The sequence below is a fragment of the Delphinus delphis genome, chromosome 13 (assembly GCF_949987515.2).
Source record: "Delphinus delphis chromosome 13, mDelDel1.2, whole genome shotgun sequence".
Lineage (NCBI taxonomy): Eukaryota > Metazoa > Chordata > Mammalia > Artiodactyla > Delphinidae > Delphinus > Delphinus delphis.
In genome coordinates this window covers 32,052,761-32,080,347 of record NC_082695.1, presented here as the reverse complement: position 1 = coordinate 32,080,347, position 27,587 = coordinate 32,052,761, and the positions used below count along the sequence as shown (strand labels likewise).

Here is a 27,587-nt window from a genome sequence, read left to right as displayed (position 1 = left end):
CAACAAGCCCCCAGCTGATGCCGCTGCTGAAGGTCTGTGGACCACACAAGGCGCTGCAAGTCCGCGGTCACGGGGCAGGGGAGACGGGGAGGCAGTAACCCAATCCTATCTACCTCTGTTCCACTGCATGTGAGATGATGAACTGAATCAGGTCTAATCTTCCGTGGCAGCTCTTCACCCCAACTCCATCCCTCTTTATCCACTCAATGCACAGGAAATTTACGTAATTCAAAACAAGGCAAGTCTCTTCTCATAAATGTTCTACTGCAAAACTGAAGTGGTAACAAGAAACAGGGTTGGCTATGTGAGCACAACAGCTACTGAAGCATTTCTATAATCACTATACCATTCAAATATAAAAAGAAATATACAATATGCTGTCAGTGGATTAGAATGTTTGGTTCACACTTCTTTATTTGCTACTGAAATTCTACCTAGATAGAAAAAACATATTCCTCACAAAAATAACATTACCTTTCGCTTCAGAGTTAAATTACTCAAGCTCCTGATGTCCATATGTTTTTAAAGATGGAGTAAGGTTATAGATATGTAGACATACACATGCAAGATCATGATTTTGTATTACAGAATAAATTTACATTTCTCTTACGATATACTGACCTCATTTTTAGGACATTTTTTTTTTGCAAACAAAAAATGATTTAGTATCATATAATAGGGCAGAAAAAAATGCTGAATTGGGGGTCAGGTAACCTCAGGCCAAATCCCAACCCCACCTAGTTACCCAAAGAGCTAGGTAACTGGGAACAAATGACACGCATTCTCTGGATGTGATTTCTTTTGTCTGTAAAATAAAGGGATTGGACTAAATGTTCTCCGAAGCTCCTGCTAGCTGTAACATTCTCTGAGTCTGTCGGGGTTAATTAATTATTTCCTAAAGGTAGTAAATCCACGCTGCTATTAATGAATAGAGTTAATCTTTTTAAAGAAGGAAAAATGAGCACTTTTCCTTATCCTTTCCAACAGAACACTTCAGGAAATCAGGATGAATTGAGAAAAACAAAACCATTACTATGCCTTCTCAGGTTTCAAACTTTAGTTCTGAAAACTGAAAATAAAGCTCTAAGAAAAAAAAAAGAACACTGCTCTGAAAAAGGGGAGATAATAGTTTAAGGAACATAAAATAAGTCTTTGCTGTGGTACATTTCCATTAGCCAACTCAAATCCATCGTTCTGGAAGAGAGGATTATGAGCTGGGAAAATAACCAAAAAGGCTTGACATTCTGTTCCTTCCTGATGGCCCTGGATGCGTCATATAATTTTACTACACGTTACAGGGATGTTTTCTAATTAATCAGTGCCTACTGTTCCAGGTCTGAGAATTCCAATCAAGGAAGCAAAGCAAAAGGGTTTTAACCCACTGATCTGTGTTTGGCAACTTCAGGTCGTCACCGTGGAACCATCAGATGACACCCCTTCCTTTCGCGCACTGTCAGGTCCTTGAGCACAGGACGTTCAAGCATCCTGCTGCTCCTCTTCCACAAGAATGAAGGGTGATACCTACTGGTTTCCAGAACTATAGAAAACACTAAAATCCTATACAGTATCTCCAGTAATAAACTACTATTTGAATTTCCCCTGCTGTGTCAAGTCTACTTTCCAAAATTCTCTTTTGCTCTGATCCCATGTGGGACGCAAACTGAAGATAACTGAAATTAACCTTTCAGATAAAAATACAGGACAGGATGGTTTCCCCTTGCTCTACTGGAATTGTGATGCAGACACAGAGGCAAATGCCCTCATCTTGTTCAAATACTCCCGAATGGAATCTCTCTTTCGTAATTGTATTCATCACGATTTTTATTTTCTGTATTTTGTGACTGACATTTGGGGGCCTTGTGGACCGGGGAGGGACTGTCCCTCTCAGTGTGAGCCAATTCCTGGAGACAGCAAACAACTAGCCTGGGGTCATGCCTGAGTCCACAGCCCACTCCCCTTTCCTTACCAGCTCCTGCAGTCTGGGACACTATCCATTTGCCCTAAACCAACCCTGGGCCAGGAACTGGACGATCAGAGACAGCCCGGTAGCCAGAGACCACCGAAATTATCCAAACTAGCCAATCCTGAACCTGCTTAGCCTGCTCACCTTGCCTCCCCCATTCATTTCCAAGAAAACCACAATAAAGGCTCCTGCCCCTGTTTTCCCCTCGCCCCTGCTGCTCCCCGACCGACTCTGGTGCTTCCCCACAGGGCCCTGTCTGGTGTGATGTGCCCCCTCCTCTTTCTTGGGAAATGTGACTCACAAAACTATCCTTTTCAATGGCAATCGTCTCGATCCGTTTACCTGGCTAAACGTGAACAAAAACAAAAACTCAGGTATATTTTCAAACAGTATTTGTTAAGACTTATACCCCAAAAAAGGGAAAAACATCTAAAACACTTTTATTAACATCTCCTTTCTGCAGTTCCTCCACATATAAATGGATTCTACTCGCTGATACAAGCTGCTATCAGTTGTGCGTGGGGAAACAAAAGGATTTAAAAAGTCAGATACTACTGAAAAAATAAGACAATGAAATAATCCTACCCTAAACATTTTTTCGATGTCTACTTAAGGATATTATTAAAAAAAGACTGCCCTGCACTCCGCCCCAGCTGCAGCCAACCAGGGCTCCCTCCTGTCAGTATGTCAAGCCCAGTGGCCCCAACATCAAGACCGTCTGAACTTGGCCACCCACATGCACCCTACTCACCTTACTATCTCACTGTGTACCAAAACTTAGACTTTTTGAAATTAAAAGCCCTTAAAAATCTTCTAATCCAAGACTTTTGTTCTAGAGACAAAGAAACTGAGCGTCAGCCTGGCGAAGGGCTTGTCCTTGGTCACAGAGCTACTTACCACCACAGCCAAAGACCGAAATCCAAATACCCTGACTCGCCATCCCAGCACTCACCCTACAAAGCTGCTCAGTCAGAAAAGTCATTACAGCCACTATAATCCCGCCAGATGTCACACAGGTCGTCGTATCTGCTTCCAGCCCCCTACCCAGGCTCCTGCTGCTTCCTTGGTCAGACAGTCCCTGCTATGACCCTTCAACTTCCTTCTCTCTCAAGGTTAGCTGCCTACAGGACATCCAGATTTTAAGCAAATAATTTGTATTCCCTCATTTTGCATTCTACCAGGTTGCATTTAAGAGCCATGTGTTATAACAGCATTACATGTGCATTAGATATTTTTATTTTTAAATAAACTAAATAAAGCATTAAAGATGGACATCTTAGATATTCTTCATCCTTCAAGGTCCCACGCTGCCCCCAGTGATCCTACCTTTCTCTGAAGGCTACATGGACCTTAGATCTTAGTCACGCTGCATTACTCGGCCTAAGTCAGTTCTCTTTTATTCAGCAATACTCTAAGATGCTTAAGAATAAATAATGCCTCATATTTCTATTTCTCAAAGTTCATAACTCATGAATTAGGTACAGGTTCACAGATTTTTAAGAGCTGCAGAGGGAGAGGAAGAATGGGCACTAACATTTATTCAGCTTCAGGTATTTTATATACACAACTAGACAACATGTACTTTATTCTTGTATAGTCAAACAAAATCTCCTTTTTTCGTTTGAGAAACTTGCATTTTTATGAAGGGAATTTGAAACTGTACAGCCTACATATGGTTTGGGGTTTTATCCCCAGGACACCCACGTACACACCAAACATCCATGAAACCACTCTGAAAACAATGCTTCGCTTCCCCAGTTACCATGTGGCCACACTTTGCCAGCAGTCCTAGGGGTGGGGGGTGGCCAAGGCTACCAAGGCACCCGCGTGACACTCATCTCTGTGTGGGGTGTTGTGAAAAGCATGATGTGAGAAGGAGTCCAAGGGGCAGTGGAAGCCCTCTCTTCAAGTCTGCGGCAGCACCACCTGCCAGACCAGCAGGCAAGTCATCCACACGGCAGAACTGAGCACACGGGACGTAAGACGTGAGATGAAGCCTAAGGAGCGGAGGCACCGTCACGGGTGGTGTCAAAGTGTAACCTGGGACGCCCTCTTTGCAGGACGACGTGAAAGGCGAATCAAAAGTTTATAGGCACGAACTTTTTAGGACAAGATTCTACTGGTGAGATTTTGCCTGTGAGTCAATTGCAAAAGTATACCAAGATATATGAATAAGAACACTGGATGTAACTTGGTGTGTAAAGACAAAAAATAAAAATCACCTAAATGTTTACAGCAGGGCACTGTTTCAATAAGTTATGGTACATTCACAGAGTGGAATACTATGTGCCACTGAAAACAATGAGAAGATTTGTATCTCCAAGATATACATGCTTAAGTGCAAAAATGCGAAGTACAGAACGATAGCCAGAGTGTAAGCCCATCTGGGCTAAGTATATGTATGTATTATGTATATATGTGTACATGCATAAAGGATTTGGGTTTCTTAGCTTTCCTTTTTGTTTTTTTGTTTTGTTTGTTGATCCCTATATAGATACACAAGAAAGTGTAAACAGTGGTCACACCTTTATGAAAAGACTGGGGTAGTTTAGCAGGTGTGGGGAGAATTTACTCAGTAAAGAATTTACTTCTTATTTCAATACCTGTCTGTCCTATGTGGTCTTTTTTAACCATGTGTCTGCGTACTGAAAAATATAAATAAATATTTTGAAATTCTACATGGAAATATTAGTCTAGGAAGACATTCATTGACAGATATTAATATCAGCATCCAAAAATTATCACATCTCCTGACATTACTGTCTCAAAAGCAGATGTTTAGAAAGCACCCAACTGTCATTCGTTTGATGTTTTATGTTCTTAACCTGCCAATGCTATTTTGCTTGGCTGGCTGGAAATGTCACTTTAAAACAAGAAGGGTAACATAGAAAGTAAAGGATGGTATTGATATTTCAAGCAAAATTCAAACATGATTTCAGTGACTGAACCCCTTTCCCTCCACGGTGAATGCAGCCACAGATGTGACCCTGCTTTGTGAATTAAACCATTCAACTTAACGAATGAAAATGGACACTGGCCATGAGCCCCAAATGGACATGGCAACGTGGAATTCACCCCCAATGCACATCTTTCCCCTGATCTTCTGTGAATATCCTTTAAAATAATTTTATGTTCTAAACACCTCAGACCTCAGATGAGTAATGTGGCCCTCGGAAATATCATTTTCTTACTATTGATCAAAGAAGTCCATTTGCATGGAGATGTTATTAAACACCAGGAACATCATTCAACAGATATTTTCGGAAATCCAGCTACGCAAGGCGCCAAGCTCAAACAGCACCTGAGTAGTAAGTACTGAGCACCCCTGGGGTTCACAAAACTGAAAACCCCAGTGCGGGATGGAAATAATGGTAAAAGCATCAGCACTAAATTGGAAACCAAGTTGGGCTTTAGGAGAAAACTGGGACTTGTGCCACTACAGTTGAGATAGCAGGTTGAATATTCACGTTGAAGGGCAAGGTAACAAGAACTAAGACGGGGCAGTAACAATTTTAGCAGCTTAAAGGGAAATGATACTGAGAAAAAGTAGAAAATATATTTAGATTGGAGAAGTGGTCTCAAATTTTACACTAAAATATTTTTAAAATATGCAGCAGACTGTATTGATTAGCTCTAGCACTATTAGCAGGTAAGATGTGTCCAACTTTTTCCCTGGGACAATGCTTCTCAAATATGGCCGTGTATCAGAACTGCCTGGAGGGCTTGGTAGAATACAGACCACGGAACCCCACCCCCAGAGCATCTGGTCAGCAGGTCTACAGTGGGACCAAAGAAGCCGCATTTCTAACAAACTCCCAGGCAATGCTGGCACTGCTGGTCCAGACACCACAGCAGGAGAACCACTGTCCAAGAGTAACTTTAAACACATCAAGTACCCTATTCTCCTCAGAAGACATGACACAGCAAACCTAAAATCCTGAGAACAGCATCCTCACATAACTCAAGACAGGTGCAGGCCTTCCCAAGTCTGATCCAAGCAACCTCGTAGACAGCTAGTTCTCTGGGATACACTTAGACCACTCGGCGCTCACGGTACCAGTCCTGTCTGGACCTCAAGGGGAACAGGACCTCAGCCCCCACGTTAACCACTCCCCTTCCCAGTGGCGCTGAGGCTGAGGAAACAGCTCTCTAGCTTGATGCGGGCCTATATGTAACATCTTAAAACCAACCTCAGACCAGATCATTGCTGGACACTTCTCATTTAATGCCTGGAGGTCATGGAGTCACACCAACCTGGCATCAAACCAAAGAATGTAAGTATGACACTGTGTCACTTCACCACTGCATAATGTGTAAATGCACAACTACAACCCACATGAAGACACGAAAACCCACACCCAAATAAATGACGAGAGCCCCTGGCCCCTGAGAATGCTCTAATGGCCCACCATCCCCAAAACCATCACCACGGAGGAGGTCTCCTGGTCACTTCTGCCCACCCTGACATTTGTAGGAGTACAAGAAGTTGTCATAAGGAAACAGCACAGGGAACTAGAGGCATGATGCAATGTATGCCCTCTAGTTGTCAAGATGTTACTGTGACATATTTTTCAGATGTAATTAACATTTAAACAGTAGAATCTGAGAAAAGCAGGTTACACTCCATGGTGAGGTGGGCCTCATCCAATCAGCTGAAGGCCCTACAAGAAAAAAGACTGACCTTCCCCTGAAGAACAGGGAATCTGCCTCCACATGGCCTTTGGACTCAAGACTGTAACATCAACTCTTTTCCGGGTCTCCAGACTGCCACTAGTCAGTCCCCATCACTGCATGAGTCAATTCCTTAAAAGCAGGCTTCCCTGGTGGCACAGTGGTTGAGAGTCCACCTGCCAGTAGAGGGGACACGGTTCGAGCCCTGGTCCTGGGGGATCCCACATGCCGCAGAGCAACAAGCCTGTGAGCCACAACTACTGAGCCCACGCGCCACATCTACTGAAGCCCGTGTGCTCTAGAGCCCGTGCTCTGCAACAAGTGAAGCCACCGCAATGAGAAGCCCACGCACCGCAACAAGGAGTGGCCCCTGGTCGCCGCAGCTAGAGAAAACCCGCGCGCAGCAACAAAGACCCAACATGACCAAAAATAATAAATAAATCAAAATAAATAAATTTATCTTTAAAAATTCCTTAAAATACGTCTCTTTCTACAAATATACATATAATTCGTCATTATCAAGTAGGGACAGAGATTGTGACAGGGCTGTCAACTACTCTTATTGGTTCTGATCCTCTGGAGAGCCCTGACAAACACAGCCCCTATAGTTAGTTCACAAACTCTGTCCCTTACTCGATAATCATCAATTACCTCCATCTTTTTAAAAGAAAAGGCCTCCTTTCACCTTTAATATGAAGATTATCATTTTTTTCGGCTGCACGGCGTGACTTATGGGATCTTAGTTCCCCAGCCAGGGATTGAACCCGGGCCCTCGGCAGTGAAAGCACCAAGTCCTAACCACTGGACCGCCAGGGAATTCCCAAGATTACCTTCTAAAATGTACCAGAGTCAATGACACATATATTCTATACCACGCTACATAAAACTCAACCAGAAGCAACAGGTTTCGAGTGACTGAAAAAAACACCTCTGCTGTCACTATAGCAGAGGTACAATTACACTGCGAATTCCCACAATGAGCACAAACTACAGGAAGGGTCCAGGAACTGACAACTTACCAAGCATCCATCCTGATTCAAACGCTCCTTGGAATCCATACTGAGCTTCCTCTTCCTGTTGGGCTGTTTCATTGCCAGCTTAGCACTCCTTAGCAGTGTTTTTCTGCAAAAGAGTGCCACAGAAAGAGTGATGGGGTTTTTTCTCCTTTAGAATGACAAAAACAAACAAACAAAAATAACCATGCTTTCAATTATACCTCTTATAATTGGTTGCCATAAATACCCTGATAAATGAGCTGACACAAGAATTTCACTGTTGATTTTATAGCCCCTAGTACACTACTAAATTAATGGGGAAAAGAGATAAGTTTTCCACCTCATCTAGAAGACATGTCACAAAAAACAGATATTATTCCTTTGGTCCTCCCTCTCACGAAATTTTGGTTTTGCTTAGCTGAACTAACCAGTTAGGACTCGCTGCAATTTTCCTATACAGCTTCTGTACTCACATGGTCTGAGTCTCCACAAGTGTCAAGGCAGAGGTGTTCTAGGTATGAGGTCCTAGTCACACAAGGCATAGCAGGGCAATCTGCAACAGAGAAGAAAACTTTTCACCAATCCAATTTATCATGACCATCCTTTGGTACCTTAGTAAGTAGTAGGCATTCTTTAATAAGTTGCTTGGAATTCGTTTTTTTGATAGAGCGATTAAACACACTGTCTCGAGAACCAACCACTAGTATTATATAAGTCCCACTGGAGCTATAATTCAGAAGGTCATTCCCTTTGAATAATTTTAACTACAATTTACCTGTAAGTTTTTAAAAGTTCAAAGGACTCAAATCACCTGTACTCCCCAGTGTTTTAGAATCATATATCCAACTTCTTACGTGATATGTCCCCTTGAACAGTGACCCTAAAAACTGCAAACTGAGCACATTCACTACTGAGCGTGTCACTGCCCCTCTCACGGCTGCCCAGTTCCACTCGCTCTCCATATTTGCACTCTTGATGCAAGTGGCCACGTCCACCCCTTACAGTTGCTCAGACTGTGCACTGCACAAGAGCACCGAGCCAAGGGGCCATTGGAAGCTGAAACCCACCCTGGGCTCTGCACACACGCCATTCCTCCTGCCACAGGCTTTCCATCCGCCAGGAAGAAAATGTACCTTTTTCTAATTCAAAAAAAGACACCCCTTTTGGGCTAATGGTAGCCCTGACATTGCCAGAGATGGAGGAGCTGTTGCCATCGCTTCATCCTTTCCCTCCCAGCCCACACTCTCACCAGGTTTGGTGGGTGTTTAATCTACTCAGCGTGTCTGGAATCCATCTTCCCCCTCCACTCCTAACTCTGACCCCCTCCGGTCTCGTGCCCCGCGACGTCCGCTGGAGCATGATGTGCCCGTGGCTTCGCAGCCCCACACTTTTGCTGGTCCCTCAACCTCAGAACCGCCCCTCCTTTGTCCACCTCTCTAACTCTTACTCATGCTGCACGACTCCACTGAAAAGACTTCCCATCCCTGAGAAAAGCCTTCCTCGCTCACCTCCTGCCTCCGACGGACCAGGTGCATCTCTCCTCACATGCGGCATACCTGTCCTTGCCTCTGCCACAGTATTCAACACTTAACATGTCATGCTTTTCATTTTCAGATGTGTCTCCCCTTTTGAGGCTGTAAGCATCCTGATGACCAGGTCTGTGGATGCCTGATCTCTACTTTCCACTCTCCACGGTGCCACCTCCCAGCAGACTCTCAACATGCCCTGAACTGCATACGCACATCTCTGAATCACAGAGAAGCCTTGAGTCCAGTGGATATTAGTTCTCGACCCATATGATACCCCTGTTAGAATGCTGTATGACTGGAGCGAGCATGTTCTCAAACTCTGTAACTCCCTTCTCTTTCTCCTCCGTATACAAAAAAAAAAAAAAAAAAACCCACAAACAAACAAAAAACACTTCCGCATATCCGTTTGCTTTTAGTCAGATAATACTCATGTCCTTAAGACAGGCATTTTCCTGCTAAATTCAATAACACTGCATTCATTTTGTAGGATGTAAATACAATTTATCATGCCTAGCTCCAGGTAATACTCCGAACGTCTATGCAAATGAACAGTTTAGACTTGATGCCTGTAGCAAAGTATTCCTGCACAAGACAAGTACGGCCAAGGCTGGCTTGCGCATGACTAATAATACCCCATGGCTCGTCAAACTGAAATCGTCTGGCTACTGAGGATTTTCTCCTAACGTCAAAGTGATCCATCTTGCTAATACCTGGTAATTGTCTCAGTAACTCTGATTGGTTTAAAAAAGCAAGAAATCCTGAATTTATATTATCATGTATTGGGGGGGAAATGGAAAATGTTTATGCTGAGGAGAAGTTTCAAAATACAATTTAGTAATAATTAAATTCCCTTTACACTTAGAAATAATAAAGCAAAATATAAAAGGTACCTAACAGCCCATATAAGATTTTGCTGCCAGGCAAAAAAAAAAGGAATCAAATACAAATTCCATCAAATACAATACAAAGGAGATGAATGATATGTAGATAGATGAGAGATAATGGATGGATCGACAGACAGACAGACAGGTGGGAGTTGCTGACACACAGACAGACAGGGAGGGAGGGAGGTCTGAGGTGGTCCCTTCACTGTCAGTTCACAGGATGTATTCTAAGCAACCGAACAGAACGCCTGACATAAACGGAACCTGAGTCCTTGGCACAGTATCAAAATATACGGATTACTCTGATTTCCCATGATACGTGGCCTACCCCCAGGGGGGCCCCAAATGTCACGGCAGCCGCATGCCTCCTTGCTGAGATTTGAAGAAATAAAAAAACTTTAGAGCCAAGGAAGAATAATGTCAGACTCTAAAACACAGTAAGGAAGCATACCGTCTGGAAGAAGCGAAGGTGAACAGAGACAGCGGCTGGGCAGAGCAGTGCCCCAGTGCACTCTGGCACTGCGACAGCACCCAAGCACTGGCTGCAACAGACAAGGTTATTTTAAGTGGTTTTAATTAAGGAAACTTCTAAATAGTATTTTATATTTAAACAAAAAGACAGATGAGTATAGAGAACTGATTTGTATTTCTATGAAGAATGTGGAAATAGTGCACGGATTTTTCAAATTAATCCTCTTACTCATTTCGATTTCCCTCATGGTTCATAGAATTTTCTGTCTGCACATGGCCAAACACCTGTCTTACTGACCTCCTAATTAAGCAGACAAATTAGATTTTTATTTAGAAGGCACACGGTTTTAATACTTCAAATTAAAGGAGTCTACAAACAACAAAAATAATGCACAGTCCGCCTATGTCCAGTTGCTATTTGGTAATTGATCACCTACTATCATCAGGACAGTCACAGGTACTTTGCAGAATCTAAGGAAGATCCTTCAGACATTGTAGAGGGGAAGAGAAGCACAGTAGCCATGTGCCCTGGATAACCTAGCATAGTTCTGACTCATGCCTCCCATTCTGGCAGAACTATTAACAGCACTGCCTTTCACTCCCCAAAACGTTCCCAATTAAACAGGAAATCGTATGGTCACTGTATGGATAAGAAACACACATAAATTAACAAGAAATATAATGCATGCCTTTAAAGAATTACGAACGGGCAATTCACGTGGTGCTCCCAGAGGGAGAGAAGGTCCAACACAGATCAGAAAACATACTATGGGGTAACATTTCAGCTGCTTCCAGGACGCTGCATAGAATTTAAAGTGAATTTAGCACCAAAATATCCCATACAAATATCCAATGACTGCACTGATTTCCCACCATTCCAAAGATGTAACCAGGCTAAAATGTGTTTACCCAGTTGATACTCAATGCCAATAACGCATAGTAGTGGGTGTTTGAATAAATTAAGTAATTACAACTGAATGCACTGCGACAGCTTGTGCATGAATTGCTGCTCCCATTTGACTGTATTGACAGTAACAGCTAACGTGACCTGAGCACCCACATACACCAGGCACGGCCGGAGCTCCTCTACAGGTAGACTTTCAGTTCATTCTTATTCATTAATTCTTATGACTGCAACATTTTTAAAAACCATCATCACCTCCATTTCACAGATGAGGAAACACTGCCCACGGCTGCACGACAAACAAGTACCCAGTACAATCCTAGAGCCACTCATTTCATCACCAGACTACGCTGCACGTTTACAACTGTTGTGTAAACTTAGTGCTCTGAGCCATAACCACTCAGGTGCACCAGCCAAGCTCCTGCTGCTACGAGGATCTAAGTAAGAAATGGATATGAAAGTTCCTCACAGAGCTTGTGTCCACAGTTGACTTGTATTGTCTCTTTACTTACATCAGGGCAGCCACCTACTCCCATAATTTAAAAAAAAATTTACCTTTATTATCTATGTTGCAATCTTCATGGATTAACAGTAATGGTGTATTAATTGTGCACTCATTTGTCTTGCACAATGCCTTATGATCACAGCACGAGACGTCCCAAGATTCAGGGTCCAAAGGGTTATCACACAGGGTTACCCGAACGCAAAATATTATAAACAGATACTTTACTAGACGTATCTTCAAATTTGAATTCTTTCTGTCACCAGTGCAGCTATAACAGAATCAGATAATGAAAAACACATTCCCTTTCCTTGCATGTCTGTCTGTGTGTGTGTGTCTCTCTCCCACCCACACACACACACAATTACAGCAGCAGTACCAAAGATAAAGGTCCCAGAGAACATTAGCACAGTAATAAGTCTGGTAAGTCTATTTTAAGGTCTACCTGTCTGAATTCTTCCTAGAACAATATCTAACAATTTACACTCCATTCAAAAGTACCTGGCGGCTAATATACACACACACTTTACCTGTTTATAAGACAGTATCTGTTAAGAAGTTTCTTCCATACTGAGGTCTCCATACTTGAACCAGGCTAAGTTTCTAAAAATTCCCTCTTGAGAACTTCCTGCCAAGATGGAATTGTACATCCTTGCTTTGAGATATCTCTTGGCTCCAAACAAAGAACAAAGCCATTAAAATACACACCAGTTAACCTTCTCTGTAAACCAGCAGCAAATGAGAAACTAAGTGGCCAGCAAGGCTAAGGCCTAAGTCTCCTGGGCTCAGGGCTCCAGAGCAAGAGAGAACAGACAGGCCAGAAGTCCAGCCCCCTGAGGGAGAGGGAACCGACAGGGTCAACAGGTGAAGGTGCTGGAACCAAGCTTGTCCTTGAAGCCAAGAGGCAACAGGAGGCTCTGCCGGTCTCGCGCGGGAGCAAACAGAGCTTCTGACACAAATGTTCTGGGTCTCAGATGCAGGAAGAGCAAACGCTAGTCCCGACCAGGAAGTGGGCTCCAGGGAACCAGGCTAAGGCACACTCACAGCCAAAAAATCAGGGGACAGGAGGCCCATATCAGTGAGAAAACAAAGTCCTCCCACCCACAGTGTGCCTGCAAATCAAAATTCAATGCACAAATACATAAAGAAATCAAATGCTAAGAAGGACAGTCAATAAAATCAGCCACTGGGGAGAAGAATTCAGCCCTGATGAAATTTATATAATAGAAAATACTGGTGAATATTTTTAAATAAATAAGCTTAAGATGCTCAAAAAGATATACAAAGGAAAAACTTTAAAAATGAACAAGAAGGGCTTCCCTGGTGGCTCAGTGGTTAAGAATCTGCCTGCCAGTGCAGGAGACATGGGTTCGATCCCTGGTCCGGGAAGATCCCACATGCCGTGGAGCAACTAAGCCCGTGCGCGACAACTACTGAGCCTGCGCTCTAGAGGCCGCAAGCCACAACTACTGAGCCCGCGAGCCACAGCTACTGAAGCCCATGTACCTAGAGCCCGTGCTCCGCAACAAGAGAAGCCACCGCAATGAGAAGCCCGCACAACGCAATGAAGAGTAGCCCCCACTCACCGCAACCAGAGAAAAGCCTGTGTGCAGCAACGAAGACCCAACGCAGCCAAAAATAAATAAATAAATTTATTTTTAAAAATGAACAAGAAATTATGAGCAATAATACAGGTAAGTAAAAAAAGAGTTGTATATGAAAAAGCTAAAGAATCTTGGAAATGTAAAGTGTAGTCAATAAGATAAACAAGCCTGGCATACTTTTAGCTCGACAGACCAGGAGAAAAAAAAAAAGAGCAGATTCAAATTACTAAAACCAGAATGAGAGAGGTTATATCAGTACTGATCTTACAGAAATCAAAATGATTATAAGGGAACACTATGAAAACTGTATGCCAACGAATTAGTAACTTAAGGTGAAATTCCTAAAAATACACAAATTACTGAAACTGACTCAAGAAGAACTAGAAAATCTGAAAAAGCCCAGGCTCAGATGACTTACACCAAATATTCAGAGAATTAATACCTATTCTTCACAGACTCTTCCAAAATAAAGAGAATAGGAAGGAATACTTCAGATTCATTCTATGAGACCACTATTATCTTGATTCCAAAACCAGACAAGGGTATCACAAGAAGTGAAAACTACAGACCAATATCCCTTATGAATATATATTCAAAAGCTTCAACAAAATACTAGCAAACTGAATCCAGCAACATATAAAAGTATTAACCAACATGACCAGGAATGCAAAGCCAGCTTAACATTAGAAAATTAATTAATGTAGTATAACCATAGTGAGAGAATGGAGGACAAAACCACACAGTAACATCATTAACACAGAAAAAGCTTTTGACAAAAGCAATACCCTTTAATGACTGAAAAAATAACATTCAAAAAAACAGGAACAGAAGGCACTTCCTAAACCTGATAAACAGCATTTATGAAACACCTGTAATTAACATCATACTTGTTGCTGAAAGACCAAAAGCTTCCCTGCTAAGACCATGGACAAGACCAAGATGTCTGCTCTCACCATTTCTGTTTAACAATCTTCTGGAGGTTCTAGGTCAGGGCAATTAGGCAAGAAAAAGAAATAAAAGGCATCCAGATGGGAAAGGAAGCATTCTCTTCTCTTCAATTTTTTGGAGAAGTCTAAGAAAGAATGGCATTAATTCTTATTTAAATGTTTCGCAGAATTCACCAATGAAGCCACCTATCTGGTCCTGGGCTTTTCTTTACCGGGAGTTTATTATTATTATTATTATTATTATTATTATTATTATTATTACAGATTCAATCTCCACAGTAACTACGGATCTGTTCAGACTCTCTATTTCTTCATGATTTAGTCTTGGTAGGTTGTATGTTTCTAGGAATTTATCATTTACCTAGGTTATCCAGTGTCTTGGCATATAATTGTTCATTGTAATCTCTTATGATCCTTATTTCTGTGGTATCCATTGTAATGTATCCTCTTTCATTTCTGATTTTGAGATTCCTCTTTGTTAATTAGTTTAGCTAAGGATTTGTCAATATATTGTTTATCTTTTCAAAAAATCAACTCTTAGAGTTTTTTTCTTTTTCTATTTTCTATCTTATTTATTTCTGCCCTAATCTTTGCTATTTTCTTCCTTCTGCTAACTTTGGGCTTAGTTTGTTCTTCTTTTTCTACCTCCTTTAGGATGAAAGTTAGTTTCTTTGAGATCTTTCTTCTTTTCTAATGTAGGCATTCATCACAATAAATTCCATCTTAGTACTGCTTTTGATGTATCCTCTAAGTTATGGTATGTTGTGTTCTCACTTTCATTTGTCTCAAAGTATCTTCCAATTTCCTTTTAGATTTCTCCTTTGAGCCAAGGGTCGTTCAAGAGTATGTTATTCAATTTCCACATATTTGTGAATTTTCCTCCTGCTGCTGATCTCTGCTTTCACTCCACTGTGACTAGTAGATACTTGGTGTGATTTCAGTCATTATAAATTTGTTAAGACTTGTTTTGTGAACTAAGCGATGACCTATCCCGGAGAAGGTTCCATACACACTTGCGAAGAACCCATATTCTGCTGCTGTCCAGTACAAGGTTCTGTATCTGTCTGTTGGGTTCATTTGGTCCGCAGTGTTGCTCAAGGCCTCTGTATCCGTACTGACCTTCTCTCAGGTCTTCCGTCCATTACTGAAAGTGGGGTTCTGAAGTCTCCTACTGTGCCTGTGATTGTTGCCTGTCTCCCTTCAGTTCTGCTAATGTTTGCTTTACACATTTAGGTGCTCTGAAGTTAGCTACAGGTGCATTTGCAATTGTTATATCTTGCTGGTGGATTGATCCTTCTATCATTACATAATGTTCTCTGTCTCATGGCACTTTTTGACTGAGAGTCTATTCTGTCTGATGTAAGTATAGCTACCCCTGCTCTGTTCTGCTTACCATTTACATGAAATATCTTTGTCCATTCCTTCACTTTTCTCAGTCTCAATTCTCGACTCTCCTGTAACACAGTGAGACATCCTCACTCTCGCCATGGCTCCATTTGGAGCAAATGCACTTGCCTTGGGCTTGGTCTATGACTTGCTTTGGCGACTGGCAGATGCACTATGAGCTGAGGCTTAAAATGTGCTTGTGCAATCTGTCCTGACCTCACTGCAGTACAACATCCGCCGTCAAAACAGCGTGCCCCAGTTACCCTCTGCTCCCTCAGCGCGGGCCCCAGAATGAACACGGGTAGAGCACACCTGAGCCCGACTCACAGCCTGCAGCCCGGCCCAGCACACCGAGCCTGGAGCCTATTATAAACCACCCAGGCAAGCCCAGCCTAGATCAGCCCAATCACAAAACACCTAAAGATCTATTACTGTGCAAATAAGTATGTATTGTTTTCAGATGTTGAGTTTGGGGAGGTTTGTGAGGCAGTATTTTTGGTAGCAACAGCAGACAGATATAATAATCCATGCAGGGGAAAAAAGGGCAAAACTATGAATAAGTATTTCACACAGAAATTTATGGAAAGTTGTTCAACCTTGTCAGTGATCAGGGAAATAAAGACTAAAACCACAAGGAGATAACCATGTCGTGGCCATTCAAGAACTCGGGCAACACCAGATGCTGGCAAGGCTGCAGAGCGCTGGGAACACTCACACTCTGCCACCCAAGGGTAACTGGTGGAAAACAATACAAGTCGGCATAAACTGGAGAGCTGATGATGTTCCAGCAAATCCCATGGCCCAGGACTCCAGCAGCTACGCTCCATTAGGAGACAAGTTCATATTAATGGGCCAGGGGAAGGGGAGTGGTGATGGAAACAATCCAACTACCTACCTACAAGAATGTGAAAAACTAACTGGTGTTATAGTCACACAATATAACACTGCATGGTGAAAATTAACCAACAGCAACTACATTTATAAGAACAAAAATATAAGCAATGATGTTGAGTGAACAAAGGAAACCAGAAGCCTGTTTACATTTTTAAAACAGAAAACTATGCAGAAGCACTCAATATGTGCCTTAGAGATATAGTCTTAAGTGGGAAATTATTTTGAAGAAGCAAAGAAATGATAAACATAAAATTCAGCACAGCAGTTAGACAGGAAAACAAAGAGTATTATAACGTTCTCATTAAGTTGGATGTTGGCTTCGTGTATCTTTTTTCTGTTATGTTTCAAAAGTTATAAAAGTTGTTGTTTTGTACCTATAAAATGTTAAGGATATTTCTTTACTCATTTGAAATGGTGTACTTTAGTGATCCAATATAAGAAGAGAAAAGCTGAGTAGGAAGAATGGACACAGTATTCTCTTTTAACCAGTCTGGTTTTTTTCCTGTGTCTTAAATCCCTTTTCTCAGCAAGACTCGCTGCTTTCCTCTTACATTTGGGGAAAAAAACTCTCCCTAGACCCTTTCTGAGCACGTACGATGTGCAGTTAGCGAGAGGCAGGTGGGCCGGGAGCCCGCGATGCTCTGCCCAGCCTCCGCCCACGCGGCTCTGGAGGAAGGAGGAGGCCGTGGCCGAGGCAGGCGTCAGCCTCCTCCACGGTCCTCGACGGGCACAGGGCAGAGCTGAACCCAGCTTCTTTCCTCCATTGAGTCAAGTCTGAGCAGGGACAGAAGATGGGGATGCAAATCACACGGAGGGGAAACTGAGTCTCGGTCTCTTAAGCAAAAAGGTATTTTCTGGAAGAATATTCAGGGCTCAGAGATTTAACATCTAGGGCAGGATCAAACAGAAACAAGGAAATGCATATTAAAAATAAACATCCTCTCGCACCCATGAATGCGACTGGCAAAGGTCAGTCTTACCAACTGACAGCGGGAATTGGCAGCAACCGTCACATGTCGCTCAACTGTAACCTGGTACAGCTACCAGTTAGGTTCAGCTGTTCCTAGAGGTACAGAAACACTAGCACATGTGCAAAAGGAACAGTTTACTGTGGCACCATTTGTAGTAAGAAAAAACTGGTAATACCCCAAATACCTATCAATAGGAAATGGATAAATAAATTGTAATATATTCAAAATTGGAATACAATACAGCATTTAACACAAATGAGCTGGAGTAATATATATTCCATCATAGATAAATCTCAAAAACACATTTGGACAAAAAGATGAAGTTGCAGGGTACCACAGAGCATGTACGTAATGACTGCTGACAGAGCATCAACATCTAGGCAAGATATAAACACATGACTGAGGATAACACAAACTACAGCATCGTAGCTACATCTCAGGACGGGTGGAAATAAACAGGTCTGGGGACAGGAGGCTTCAGCTGTAATCACAATGCTTTCATTTCTTTCAGAAAATGGAAGCAAATAGGGCAAAATATTGTGATTATGAAATCCGGATGGCCAGCCTAGAGCTGTTCATTTTCTTAGTCTCTACACTTCACAGCATATTTGAAATATTTACAATAAAAATTCAACATTCAGCAGTAGTTTTATAGGAGGAATTCTCCACATTCTCATATCTGCTTCTGTAAGGGTTTCACTTGCCCGTGAATACGATCAAGTAACAAAGTTATACACTCCCTCAAGATCAGCCATTTGCTCAGAGCCTCAAAGAACATCTGGGACACATAACAAACCACAAATATCATCATCCCTGCAACCACTTAGTTATTAAGTTAGCCACTCCTATGCACCAAGCATGGGGTGGCAGGCTCTCAACAATCCTTTCAGAGTTAATAAGCCCCAGGTGACACAGCCAGTCAGTGCAAAGCTAGAATTTGTCTAACTCCAAAAGTGTACACCCTAACTAATGGCTCCATTTCCAAAAACAGGTTGTTGTGGACGCTGGTACAGCATGGAGGCAATGCGTGTGTTTAATGTGAAGGAGTAACATCAACATATATTTTTGATCGTGAAATAATGGGAGAGTGTGCAAAATTACTCGGCTAAGCTCACATGGCTGGCTGACAGCAGAGCCAGAACGAGAATCCAAGATTTACACAACAGACCACTTCGTATCTCATCAAGGAGAACAGGCTACACTCATTATAATGAACAGATTTTCCAACAAATGCCAGTCTGGAGCCTTGCCCAAACCAAATTCCTAATACCACACCACTAAGCACATTCAAATAATTCTCCTTCCAGGAGCAGCTTTAATACATTGGCATTTGCATCATGACAACTGGTACTGCTGCCTAAAATGACATGCCACATTAAAATGACATGAAAATACATTATTTGCAGAAATATATTTATATTACACAGCTGAGCACTAAATTATTAAAAAAAAAAAAGGAAATCTGCGGATGCCAGAAACAAAGATAAAACTGAGGAAACTAAATCATATATACATACTAGGGCTTTGCTTTTCATTCCCACCTGGGGATAGGAACTGAAACCATAAGCTGCAGGCATGGTTTTGAGCAAGAAATTGTCTCTGTCTACAGAGCCAAGAGCCAGGAAAATGTTGTCCTATCTTGGATTAAGGATTAATAGGCCTTCACTCACTGGCTTAGGTAGCAGCACAGAAGAAGGCCACTTTCACTAAAACACTGGTGGAAAAGTCACCACTGAGAAGTCAGAAACCCAAATCTGTAGTAGGTCTGGGGTTCCACTGCCCCCAAACCCAGCAATGCAAAGAGCTCAAATCAGTGACAGCAAAACCGCCCCACAGCAACATCCTGACCACCCAGGCCACTCTCGGAACTCACATGAAACTCTCCCTGGAGATGAGCTCACAGACTAAAACTACAGAACACACGAGGAAAACCGTGAAGGTACACAAGAGTGCCGAACAGAACAAAACAAAAAAGATGAACACCCCAGAAGTCTTCATAACAGGAAAAGCCTAGAAGGACATAAAAATAAGAATGTGTAAACTCTTGAAGAAATAAATGAAAATAGACTCTCTAAGACAAGAACAGAACTCTGTTCAAGTAAAAAAAACAAAGATATGAAAACAAAATAGAAAATCTAGAAATGAAATACATAATATGGTATGAAAACCTCTTGGATATGTTAAGTAAGCATACTTTTTAGAAGTGAAAACTAGAAGACAAATCCAGAGCTGAAACAAACATCCAAAATAGGAAAGCAATTGCTAAAAATTATGAAAGAGAAGAGACATAAAGGATGATTTTTTTAACATCATTATTAGAGTAAAATTGCTTTACAATGGTGTGTTAGTTTCTGCTGTATAACAAAGTGAATCAGCTCTACGTACACATATATCCCCATATCTCCTCCCTCTTGTGTCTCCCTCCCACCCTCCCTATCCCACCCCTCTAGGTGGTCACAAAGCACCGAGCTGATCTCCCTGTGCTATGCGGCTGCAAGAGTCACCAACATACATGTAAAAGGAGACCCAGGAGGAGAGACTAAGAAAAAAAATAATAAAGAGACAAAATGTTTAAAAAGCAAGATCCAGCACAGTTGCTGCTCTCTGGGAGCTTACAATCCAGCAGAAAAGTAGAGCTGGCTTCTGTCCTCAGAACTGAAAGTGGCATCTGGGACTCCTGACTCTTCCAACCTCGACCCTCCGCCTCCCTCTGCCTCTTGCCCTTCAGATGTGACTGACATAGTTGTGAAGTGGGGAAGTTATGTTGCCCTACAAGCCTGACAGAGTCAGAGCGGAGGTTAGAGATCTAGTTCCAGGTTCACTGCTGTAGTTTTTACTTTCCCTTCTTGTTCAGATAAGCCAAAGGGCTTACATGTGCTGAAGACCACTGGGGTGCCGCCCAGAGCGCCAGTTAAGAGAACCCACTGGTGTAGCCAGCCCAACACCCTCCTTCTTCGCCCAGATCATTGATTTCCACCTTGGAGATTCTCATTCTGAGTCCACGTCATTCCAGGGTAGGCAATAACCCAGGAAAGGCCAAAGCAATAAAATCCACCCTCTCGGCCACAGTAACTGCTTCAGGGATACATATACAAACTAAGAAAAACCAAAGAGATTCGATGCCAGGACTCTGATTAGAAATACTGGGCAAAAGAACCTTTCTTCTGAGATTAGCAAATTAGCAGACGTAAGTCTGGAACTGGAGAGGCCACCAAGAGCTTCACTGAGACCAAAGCCAACACAGGAGAAGGCAAAACCAAGTACTGAGAGCGGCCAGCCCCTGGATCCAGCCATATCTGATGCACCACCACACCAGGACTTCTTAATGAGCTAATGAAGGCCCTTTTCTGCTCGTGCCAGATTGAGTTGGATTTCTGTCATTTGCAACTAAAAGAGTCAAGACTAATAAAAATTTTAGACGCAAGGAAGCAGCATCGGCAGCAGCAACAGAAAGAGGACAGCTGCTCTCTAAATAGTTCCCCAATTTCAAACACTGAGAAGGATTTGGATTGCAATCCCAATACCACTCTAACGCATTAACCATATCAGACTCTCTGAATCTAACCTAGATTTTATAAGGTCTTAGAGCTCCTCCAACTACCTTAAGAGACATCACAAAATTATAAATAACAATTCCAAAACAAAATAATTTTTAATTATTTGGAATTTAATATATGACATCTTTATTTTAGGGAAATCAGGAGATGACAGAAAACAAAAGTATCAATTAAAGCTTTAAAAGATTAGGAATCAAAAATAATGACAATGAAGGGGTTTGGGAAGGTGCAGAGGCAACACATTTGAGATTTGGGGGCACACAAAGCACCTAATTGTTTATGAATAAGAGACTAGCAAGCAGGGTGGAGAAAACGGTGGGCGGAGAGTGGTGCTCATATATGTGTTTATATAGCTTTGAGTATAACTCCAGGTCTATGAGAAGAGACTATAAAAATCTCCCAGGCAAATCAATGGAAATAAGACTTTTTTCCTGTCATCCACTTTCAGAGTCTCTCGTGCCTCCTTAAGTTCCTCGTCACTCAATAACGTTAAAATGATCTTTCCCATAACCCCCTGAATATCAAATATGAATGTCAAACAGTGCACTAAACTCATCCTTTCTCTCCATTCTGTCTGCCAGAAGACAGGTATGTCTGTGGCCAGAAATACAGAACATACCACGTATAGACTAGCCAGATTTTTAGTGGTCACAATAGATGCCAATGTAGGCCATAGGTGATTGATAACAGAACACATTTTGTGCATTTCAACACACCTGAAATCAGGATGGTCTTGCAGTACTGCCAGCCAGGTAGCAATTCTTACGTGATTATCACTGCCTGCCCCTGCCCAGACCTGTCTGTCCCTCCTGGTGGGTTGACAGAACAACTGAAATCCTTTAACGGTCACAAATGGTCAATAAACAATATGTAGGTCATCTGAAGAAGGAATAGGAGTCCTAGCTGTTGACAGATAAACCATGTGATGATACCATCAAAATGTGCAGAATGTATGTCAACAGCTTGGAAGAAAATCCCAGAGACAATACTGAAACATTCTTTCAAGAAATGATTCAACATTAAGATTCCTGAGGGCACAGGCTGATGTGTGGGAAAACACAGATGTTGATGACAGAGTCAAAAGTGAATCAGTAGAGTTGGGCTCCAAAGGTGATCAAGTTTCAGAAAAGCCCAATCCAACTGATTAAGCTAATGTTTTCTTTCTTGAATATGTACAGTAGTAATAAATAATAAAAAATATATGCTTAAATAAGTATAGAAGAGTTCTTTCAATAAAATATAAATCCTTAGTGATAAGGAAACATTAGTTAACCGTTTGACTTGGCATTTCTTTTCCTCACCACTGGTCGTTAAAACAATGGAGCAGTTACAATCAATAGTGGCTTATATTAGATGAAATGCAGTTGTTTCTATAAAGAAGTCATACGTAGCAAATCTACTTTCTAGTCTGTTGAAAGTATGGCTTGCAAAAGGTAAGTAGCCTTTTACCTCACCCTCATGCCATCTGCTCCCAGCTCTCTTTCTAGCTACTGATAAAAGCCACAAGAGCCATCTGGACTTTCTTGTCTATATATTTTAAATCCAAAATAGTTTTGTGTTTGCACAGGACCTGGTGCAAGATGACATTAATACTCCAAAGAAGGCCTTGGGGAAGCAGAGGGCACTGCCCCCACTCAGGAGGAAGCCATGGGCCCGCCGCGGAGAGGAGACACGAATCAACGGGCCAGAGACCAGCCTTCTTCCAACCCCACGTGTACTACAACTTCCATATCTGTCTACAGATCCTGGCATACAGGTATTCTTTCTGATATTCTAGATCAATCTAAATATATGTGACGTTGGCTGTACCTCCTTCAAAGCACAGAGAGCTTATCAAATTAGTTCCCACTTGAAACTTCATTTTAGCTTAAGTCTATCCAAAACACTGTAATTAAGGAACACCATTTATCTTAAACACAAATGGCGATGACAAGCTGGAGTCTTTGCTGCTGCTTCGTATTTTGTTACTTTCTCACCAAACCTTGGAACATTATGTGAATTTACTGAGTGGTATTTCCTACGAGGAAATTTGGCGTGTAAAAGCACTAAACAAAACACCCTGAACAGTGAGATAAACAGAGCCTTCTTCCCATTCTGCAGCTCATTTAACTTCGGTATCTTTTCTACTAAACCATCTACCCCACCGCCCTCAACCAGTGAACTATTCTAATTCCAGGTGGTGAACCCTTGACAGAAAAAGAGGCTGCTCTTCTTCTAATAGGAATGCAGGAATCCTCCAAATGCTGATTGCCTGATTTTAAACTGCCCTTATCAAAATGCCACAGACACATAAGCAATTGTGAAAATTCCCTTCAACTACTGGGCCCCAATTATCACAATCAGGTCTTTTGAAAAAATCATTAGGGAAAAGTCAAACCACATGCATAAAGGACGGAGACGCAGGATTTTCTGGTCACCTGAGGGGTAAGTCAGCGGCCGAGCCTTACAGGTTATGCAAGGTGCAGCCATCGGAATGGAACGACTCGTATCCATCCTTAGCAGCTTTGTCCTCAGGCTGACTTCTTTTAGTGCTTCCAAGCTCAGAACAATCTCTCACCGTTCGCTTGCTGTTCATGCGAAGACACAGAACTGTAGCCACTAAAAAATGTCCTCAGCTAAGCCCCGGGCAGATAAAGATACAGCAGGACAAGCTTCACAGAAGGTGTTTGTCCTCCTTCGCAGCCTCACCTACCTTTTCCCTTCCTTCAAGGTGGAGAAACGCATCTCGCTCTAAATTATGCAGCTTCGAGGCAGGGACTTCACTGCTCTGTGAGTTATGACCTCCTCTGTAAACTAAAGTGGGTCTGATTACCTTAGAAGATGATCTTAAGACCTCTTGTAGGTCTGATTTACACTTCTGTAACTCTACTTTGGGCAATTTCTTTAACCTTCCGCGCCAGCCAGTTGTGTAAAGAAGGTCTACAAAGCTGACAATACTCCGGAGTAGAATCCCAACCTAAGAAACGTGTGACTCACTTCCACGTGTGTGAGCGAAAGCAGCCCGGAGAGGAAGAGAGATCTCTAGACGCAGGATGCGAAGCCCCGGTCCAGTCCTGGCTCTACCGCTTAATTCAAACCATCACCTTCAGCAAGACACACAAACTCTCTAACTTTCAATCATGTTGCTTACAAAATAGAAACAACTCTTTATCTACCACCATCAGAGAAAAATGTAAGAATCAAGTGAGATATGAGTCAATCACGGAATCATAACCAATTATTTCTAAGACTTGCTAACATACATTAAGCGTTTACTAATTCCAAGAAATTTTACAATATGCTTTACAGACGTTATATAATCTTCAGGGTCCCTGCTTTACAGATGAGACAACTGAGTGTAAGTAACTTGCCCAAGGTTAGACAGCTAGTAAAGAGCACAGCCAGGATTCAAACCAAACTCTCTGCAAAAGCCCACGCTCTTAACCTTTATACCCTATGACCTTATTCACACCCTGTGACCGAATGAGGCTAAGGAACCCTGGACACTAACTCTCTCCTCTTGATGAGTTTTAACGAAGTAAAAATAGTGAGATCTGTGATTGAAAGAAAAGTTTTAACTTGAATCCAAACTGTAGTTGAAAATAGATCCTTTCTCCCCCAGAGCGCCTATTAAATGAATTTATGTTCAATGGAAACACACTTTATGAAATACAGATGCAAATCAATCCAACCTTTTCATTTCACAGAAGGAGAAACTGAATCCCAGACAAATGAGAGACGAGGTCACAGAGCTCGCTGACAGCGGCCCCAGCCTAGAGCACTGGGTGCCCTGCACCAGCCCCACTGCCTACTTTAGAGCTCCCTCTAAAAGCTGAGACGTTAATACTGTTACCGACGATGTTTTAGAGCACAGTAGCAAAGGAACACCTCCGGCCACAGAGAGAAAGCCGCAGAAAGTCAAGGCCTCGGGGACGGGGATGTCGCTGCCTCCTCCTGTTCCGAGCCCGACCGCCTATTCTCCTCCAGGCAAATCCAAGACCTTGCAAGATCTCACCCGGCGCAAGCTGCAGAAATTTCTGCACTTTCCGTACTCACAATTCTATGCTCATCAAACCTGACTTTTCAAATACTCAGATTGACTTTTTTTCACAGAAAGCAGCTGAGAGGACAGTCCCCGGGGACGTCATGTGGCCATAGGGGAGGTGACACTACAGTGCGCCCCTGGAGGCCTCCGCTGGGAGAGTCTCTGTGCAAAAGCACAGGAGGCGGAATGATATTAAACCGGATGGGTTAAACTGCAATTTTCATGTCTAGGCCTTAAAATATTCAAGTTGACAGTCCTGGTAGGACTTCCTGTTATGAAAATGCTTTAAAGCATTTTAGTATTCCCGTATCTACTGATTAAAATCTAACTTTTCCATTTTGTGCCAGTTAGCTTCACAGCCCAGTCCTACAACTTCAGAAGCTTACTTAATCAGCCGTTTAAGACATTCTGAAATTGTTTTAAAATATAAAATTGTGTAGCTTCCTCAATTCTCAGGCCAACATGTAATGATACAGCATAACGTCAAACGTTTTTTTAGTATATTCCTGAGCTGAAATAAGGTTCACTAAGGATTTTTTTTCATTTGCACATACACATTGCATATACATTTGCACATATATAACCCTTCAAAAGGAGAGGAGTAAGCCATGACATATTTGGAAAAAAAGAAATTATGTCTACAAAGCTTTCTAAATAAAATGTTTGTTCTAGGGACTTCTGGGAGGAATTTTACAATGAATCAATTTTAATCTCAGAAAACATTCCCGGGAAACAGGAAAGAATGAGACTCCAACGCCGTACTAGATGACCAAAGCAGGTCCCTACAACACAAGAGAGCTTGAGAGTGTTCTACAGGTTATTCTTCCATCACAAGGACTGGGCCTTCCCCGCATCCCACTCTCCACGTTCACTCACCCACGTGTGCGGTGAACAGAGGTCAGCAAACATGGCAGCTTAACAGGAAACATGAACTGGGAAATTGTGGTCTTTCCGTTTTTCCTCTCTTTGCGTTTCATAATGACTTAAGTATGAGCTGATAATTCAGAACCACCACGTGACATATTAATAACAAGATGACAAGGAAAAGGTAGGTCTCTGTCTCATAAGCACAATACTTGATATAGAAACAGAATTCTCTAAGGAGAAGGTTTAAAAAGCCAAATCAGGCGGGAGATTAAATCAGTCACTCCAGAGGTTTTCACTTTTCCACGATCTTATACACAAACATTCAAAAACTTTACAAAAGCTGACAAATCCTGGGAGGGGATTTATCAGTTTAATGCTATACAAAGGTAAACTGAGAAATCCAAGGTTGAGTAAAGAGAATGACATTAGACTAGGACGGTGGTTAAGTAATAACACCTGGACATGTATGTGTTGGTTCATCTGCTTTCACAACACGAGCTGATGGAGGAATAAAAACAGCAGCGGCAGCAAGAGCAACACCCATATCGAGGCTTTCCCTCTGCAACATCTTAAGCCTATGACAGCGATGGGGACGCTGGGATCCACACCCGCGTTAAGAGAAACGCCCAGGGCCTCTGTAGCTCAAAACAGCAGAGCCAAGACTCAGACACAGGTCTTCTAACCTAACTCAGTTCTCTTTCCAGGACACATGTGATGACAGTCTGCCAGACTCTGCTCCCAACCTTCTTTCTTCAGAAGCTGCCCATCTCCCCTAGATCCACCATCCACATTTCAACAGCGGGAGTTGCCCTGTGTGAACCACGTGATCTTAGGCCACGGCAACAGGTGATGGGTCCGGGGGTGGCCTCCGGACCCCAGCTAGACAAGTCAGATTTCTTCCCAAGAAACGTGTAACTGGAACTAAGGCAGATGCGGTTCATCTTTCTCTGGGTCGCTGGCACGGAACGTGCAGACTGGGCACTGCTGGCAGAACTATTCTCAGCCTGTGGAAATGGAGGGAAACAGCCTGCAGGGAGGAAGGAGCAGGAAGGAGAGGTGTAGGGACAGAGAAGTAGAGTCCTCAAGGGTGCACGATCCCAGGCCCGGCTGCGTCCTGTCCCCAGGCCCCAGGGACACTTCAGGAGCCCTCCCCCTCTTACCGCAGGACACCTCTGGCTGGATCTCTTGTTTCAAGCAACCCAAGAGCCTGAGCAGTAGGAAATAAACTGTATGAACGCGTGCCAAGCCCTGCAGGAGGAGACCTCACGGACTTGTCTCTGTATCTTGTCTTCTCCACATCCCTCTCTCCTTCCGGAACAGCGCCCCACTTTGCTGGAAAATGGTGCTTCCCTACCTTTCCGGCCACGTGGTTCTGGTGGAGGCTGTTCCCCCAACCCTGGCTACCCTTCACTAACATA

General features: G+C 42.6%; 1 protein-coding gene across 1 annotated transcript in view; it reads right to left on the bottom strand.

The window, feature by feature from the left end:
- L3MBTL4 (L3MBTL histone methyl-lysine binding protein 4) overlaps positions 1–7,725 on the bottom strand; it is a 302,262-nt gene extending 294,537 nt beyond the window's left edge. The window contains exon 1 of the mRNA XM_060027767.1: positions 7,654–7,725. Coding sequence (XP_059883750.1) covers positions 7,654–7,725 — 72 coding nt within the window. The remainder of the gene's footprint in view (positions 1–7,653) is intronic.
- Between the last annotated feature and the right edge of the window lie 19,862 nt (positions 7,726–27,587).